This window comes from Lemur catta, chromosome 6 (genome assembly GCF_020740605.2).
Source record: "Lemur catta isolate mLemCat1 chromosome 6, mLemCat1.pri, whole genome shotgun sequence".
Classification (NCBI taxonomy): Eukaryota; Metazoa; Chordata; class Mammalia; order Primates; family Lemuridae; genus Lemur; species Lemur catta.
In genome coordinates, this window is record NC_059133.1 from 90130453 (window position 1) to 90136658 (window position 6206).

At 33.4% G+C, this 6206-nt stretch overlaps 1 protein-coding gene across 1 annotated transcript; it reads left to right on the top strand.

Moving 5' to 3' along the window:
• Positions 1-1006: 1006 nt before the first annotated feature.
• On the top strand, positions 1007-5641 carry LOC123640013 (NKG2-A/NKG2-B type II integral membrane protein-like). The gene is made up of 6 exons (XM_045554332.1): positions 1007-1226; positions 1616-1708; positions 2234-2287; positions 2793-2944; positions 4584-4684; positions 5508-5641. Exons 1-6 carry the CDS (start codon positions 1040-1042, stop codon positions 5617-5619), a joined length of 699 nt encoding a protein of 232 aa, XP_045410288.1. The 5' UTR covers positions 1007-1039; the 3' UTR covers positions 5620-5641.
• The last annotated feature ends 565 nt before the right edge of the window (positions 5642-6206 follow it).

Below are 6206 nucleotides of genomic sequence, written 5' to 3' on the forward strand. Positions count from 1 at the left end.
GTTTGAGTGGCAGAAGTTTTATAGGCATTATACTTTATATGTTCTCACTCCTACTTTAGATTAACAGATTAGGTTATTAGATACTAAGTAACTTTTTAAAGGCCTCACATTGTGAATTGCAAAGCCAAAATTAATTCTAGATCTCACTAACTTCAAAGCCCATTGCAAAAGTATTACATTACATTATATGACTTATTACAAATACCCACACAACTAAAGTGACCTTGATTGATGTTGACCAACATATCTTTCTGGACATGTGAAATAAAAATGTTCTTCCATAAATGGTCTACATTTTTATTTATAATTTTATGATTTCATATTTTAGCAATCAAATCAATTGCCAATGCTTCCATAAAAAAGAATTTAAAACTTTTTGTAGTGTTTCTAATACTGTTTAGGTTATCATAAGTTTGTGTAATGTACATTTTCCAATACATAAAATATTCTAAATATTTTTTCTCAGAACCTTTCAACCATTCAAACAAAAGACTACTTATTAACCCTGAATCAATTTTAAGAAATAAGTGTAAACAACAAAATAAAAGTAATTTAGTGCAAAGAATAATATATATGTCAACTTTCCTATTCTCCATTTTAAGATCACTCAGTCTTTAACCATTATTGGCTTTCAAAGTTATCATAAATCAGTGGATAATTTTCTCTAATACATTTAATTTTCTATACAGGTATTGTATTTATGTTAAAATAACTTTCAAAACAGACTTTAAGAAATATATTTTTATTCATGGCCTTCTTTATTCCTCGTTAATGTATTGCTTTTCTTTGTTCCAGCAATAATGTTTCGACAAATGTAGAAAATCTTCGAAAAAAGGTTTTTCCCTAAGACGCTTGTTTAAGCTCTAAGGAAATTAGAGAGAGAACTTTAGAGCCTTCAATGCAAAATGAGAACGAATACCCACTCTCCACCTCATCCATTTTGACTACCTGAGGAATCTTGTCATTATACAAACCACTTATTAATTTCTTAATTTCAGGTGTCATAGAGCACAGTCCCTGACATCACACAGCTGTAGAGATGGATAAGCAAAGAGTAATCTACTCTGAAATGAATCTGGCCAAAAACCCAAAGAGGCAGCAAAGGAAACCTAATGGCAATAAAAGCTCCATTCCAGAAACTCAACAGGAAATAATCTATGTTGAATTAAACCTTCATAATGCTGCTCAGGATCTTCGAGGGGATGACACATCTTACCACTGCAAAGGTAAAACACTTAATACCTCCTCAATACAACTGTTCTAGGATGTGCAGTTGGGGTACAGGGGTGTGAGGGAAGAGCAGGATGTGCTCACATAGTTTTATTCATGGAAATAAAAGTTCTAAGTTAAGATATGGTATTTTAATATGAAATATGCAGACAAATTTTACTCACACATTGTAGAAATTTGTAGTCTCTGTGCAACAACTCATGTAGTACTACATGTACTGAAAATGCAATGGTATATTCTGAGAGAAAGATTACTATGGTAGATGTGGGTTTGGGGTCCAACTTTATCTTTGATTCTCTGTGTATGTGGGGTCTCTTGTATGTAAATATTCTAACCAACCATCTCTCTCTCTCCTTTCTCACTGTTTCTGTTTCTCTCCCTGCAGATTTACTATTACCTCCAGAGAAGCTCATTTCTGGGATCCTGGGAATCATCTGTCTTGTCTTAATGTTCATGGTAGCAGGTGTTCTCATTGCCTGTAAGTATGTTTCAGAAGAATTAAAGGGAACTTTAACATTTAATGATTGGAAGTGCTTCTAAACATTTCATACCATCAGGGACCGGAATTCTCATTTTAACATATGTTTTGGACTAACTGAGAAATGGTTATTCTCAATTTTTCAAAAGTATAAATGAAAGAGTAGTTGTAGAGAGTCTTGGGTTTTAATTATAGGTATATATTCAAATTTCATAACTCAAAGACAAGTTTTAGGAGACCGAAAAAGCTTATGGAGAAATAGAAATTAATTTTTGAAAGTGGTTAAATCAGATACTTACAATATATTAGTATAAGGGAGACAGATGGTGAAGTTTTGTTTTGTAGGCTTTGGAAGCTTTTTTCCTCAAAACTTTCACTACTTTGTTAATTTTTTCTTGCTGAAATCAATTTTACTCCAGATAATTATAATTCTAAATGATACACCAAATTTCAAACAAACCCTAAAATTATTATGACTTATTTTTAGATGCTAATTTTTAATACAGATTACTTTAATTTTTCTAGCTATGGTAAAAGAGACGCAGAACAATTCTCTCCAGACTATGGGAACTCAGAAAGGTATTGGTATTTTTTATTTTGCCTCCATCTTATGCTGTGCAAATTTAATAATACATACCTTTTGGGGAAATAAATTAAAACATCAGGCAATAAACATTCATAAACAAAGATTATAGGATGGCATTCTCTTTTCTTCATAAATAAATAGAAATATTCACTTAAAATCACCATACATCTTTTTGCTTGATTTGAATAACTAGTAGTATCTTATGATAACAGTTAAATCATTTTGCTAGCCCAAAAAGGTGGTATTGTTCACTGCTTTTTCAGATATGTGCAGGGTAGATTAGTGTTTGATGTTTTGCTTTATGTGGCAATATAATTATGGATGAGAGACTGCCCCTTTTCTGTGCATGTGTGTGTGAGTGTTTTTTCTTTTATATTTACCAGCCTATGAGGATGAGAAGACATGTTTATATATTTTTATATCTTTGAAAATAGGTACTTTAATTTCAATTTTTAAAATTCATATTGGGTCCAGATAGTAATTCATAATTTTCCTCAGCATATCACTGTGGTCGTTGTCCAGAAGAGTGGTTCACATATTCCACCAATTGTTATTACATTGGTAAGGAACTGAAAACTTGGGATGAGAGTGTGACAGCCTGTGCTTCTAACAACTCTAATCTGTTTTATGTAGAGAATGAAGAAGAAATGGTAAGACGTTAAGTGTTTCAAAACCTTTCTTAGAAGCTTATTGTAGTCAATATTATATTTATAGAATTCATCCTATTCTTTTATGTATTTTCTTTTAAATATTTCCCAGGTCTATATATTATTCTGTTGTGTGACTTCACAATAGTTTGTTTCTATTTATACACTGCTGATGCATATTCAATTATTGCTAATTCTTGCTGTTCATGAAAAACCATGCTTCTACAAATGCTTTTACTCTAAATTAAATTTTGCTATTTAATAGTACTAGATATAAGCACATCATGATGGTGCAGATTTATCACAAAGTGAATGGACTCCTGTAGTACAATTCAGATCACAAAATAGGAGTTTCCAGCCCCAGCAGCCCTGCCCCTGTGCATGCCCTCATCACTCCTCCTTTCTACTCCTCAAACCACTGTCCTTTTAATATTACAAATAAACTTTACCAGTTTTTGAATGTTCATAAATGGAATCATATAGTATGCACTTTTATGTCTGTCTCCTTTCACTCCTGTGTGATACTTGTACAATTCATCCATATTAATGCAGCGAGCCGTAGTTTGTTATTCACTACTGCATTGTGTACATATAACATATTAAAATCCTTTCTATGTGGTGTCTCTGGATTGGTGACGTTGAGTCCTATGCTCTCAGGGACACAGAGGCTTCCTGGTTGGAGCACTTGTGGTCATGAGACTCCTTTGCTGGTCCCCATCAGCCGCACCTACCCTGGTGTCTCTTGGTCGGGGAGCAGAAGCTCTTCCTCTGGCTATTTCCTGTTAGCAGGTCTCCTGATAGATCCCCCTTGGCGGTGGTGCCAGCCTTGCTGGTGTTGCTGGCAGGACTCCCTCTCAGTACAGAGGGGGAAGGAGCTACCTGAGGCACCTCTCATTGCCAGGTTGGATCCTGGGAACAGCAGGCCTAGGTCACTTTCTTCTGTTAGGTGGGGGACTTAAGATGCCACTGTGTTGATCCCTGATCCTGGGGTCCCAGGCCACTCCACCTTTCCCTTCCTCCTTTCAGAATCTCCTTTGTTTGTGTCTTTCATGAGGTCCAGAGGTTATAGTTGTATTTAGTATGGAGTAGCACCTGTTTTGGACCATCGGTGTTCCACTAACAGAGAAACAGAAAAAACTGGGACTTAGCTAGTTAACAAATGGTTTGGTGACCAGAAAACTGCATTTTTGGCTTATATGTCATTTATTTCCTCAATGACACCCCTTTCAATTCCCATCTAAACCCCAAACTCTGAGAAATGTAATAGAAATATACATTGATTTAATATTAGGAATGGGAGAAATGTATGTACACTATCTGGACATTTATTTAAATTCATGCTATATTTGTTTTGCCAACATGGGTTACTATTAAATTACATGGGTCATAATTTTCCTCATTAACATAAGAATAATAATGAAACTAAAAAGTATAAATGTTTGAGTTCATTTTAAGGAATAATTACATATATTTGTGAAAAGTTTTAGCAATATAAAAAGTGGATTTCAACTCTAATATTGCTTAAAATATTAATTTTGTTTTGAAAATTATAGATCTAATGAAAGAACATATTATTTACACTTGTAAAAATTTGTAAATTCTTTGACAATTATTTAAATGTTAAATATTTATATTCTTATAGAAATTTCTGGGCTCCCTGTCACTTCTGTCATGGACTGGAGTCTCTCGTAAAAGCCGTGGTCATCCATGGGTGTCATTACGTGGCTCAACTTTCAAACTTAAGTAAGATTTTTTGAATGGTGCTGTATAGTAGAAAAAATATAAAAAGGAAAAATTCAGAGGAATAGTATGAGTAAGTTTAAATTGAATTATAGACATTAAAAAAATGTTGGACATTAGTGAAATATTGCTGTAAATGCTAAACAATGGACCGCAGTAGTCCCTCCTTACTTGCGGTTTCACTTTCTGTAGTTTGAGGTAACTGCAGTCAACCATGGCCAGAAATTTTTGAAATGAAAATTCTAGAAAAAAAGCACTTTATGAGCATTAAATTGTTCAGTGTTCTGAATAGTGTGATGAGATTTCACATTGTCCCACTCTGTCTTGCCTGGGATCTGAATCATCTCTTTGACCAGCAGGTCCACACTGTACAGGCGACCCACCCATTAGTCACTTAGTAGCCTTCTGGTGATCAGACCAATTGTCATAGTATCTCAGTGCTTGGGTTCAAGTGCCCCTTAATTTATTTAATGGAGCAAAAGCCCAAGGGCAGTGATGCTGGCATATTGTTATATTTACTCCTTTGTATCATTAGTTATTGTTGTTAATCCCTTCTTGTGCCTAATTCATAATTTAAATGTTATCACAAGTGTGTATAAATAGAATAAACATAGTATATAATAGGGTTCAGTGTAACAGGTGGTTTCACCTATAGATATGGGAGACTACTGAGTTCAGTTTTCACAATAAGCAACCCATTAATATTACATTAAAATGTGTTAATCATTTTCATATAATTCTTTTCTTAAAGTACATGGAAAATGCTCTTATTTCATGGATTGTCCCCTTAAAATATAACAGAAGTATGGATTTTTCTCCATTACAGTATAACAGAAACAGAATATGCTAAACGTAACTGTGCTATGCTATACAAATATAGACTTCAATCAGATGAATGTGGATCTTCAAAACCATATATTTGTAAGCACAAGTTTTAGAAGTAAACCACCCGAGTTTGGAATCGGCCAGGTAATTTTATATTTTGTGAAATGCAAATAATATTATGATTACATAAGTCAAAATGAACTGTAGTTTGTTTTAATAAAAATATTTTCAAAAATGGTATTTGTGGTATAATACACAAAGAACAGGATATCATTGCCTTTGTGTCTGGCTCTTTTTGCACAGCATTGTGTTTGTGGCATTTAACCTTTCTAAAAGTTGCATGTTATATGAATCTGTTTATATAAGATATCAAGAATAAGCAAACCCATAGAGACAGAAAGTGGAATAGTGGTTGCCAAAATCTAAGGGGTTTGCAATAGGAAGAGACCACTAATTGCTACATTTTTTTCTTTTTGGGGTGATGAAAATTTTCTAAATTTTGGGAGCGGTTTTGGTTGTAACTATGTAAAAATAATAAAATGTAGTGATTTATACACCTTAAATGGAAGAAATATATTCAATCTACATGGCATATCTATAAAAGATATTTGAAAATAACTCTCCTGTGATTATGTTTGGTACTGCATTAATCTCTAAAGTTATATTTAAAGATTAGGTCTCTTTATAAAATTGACTTTCC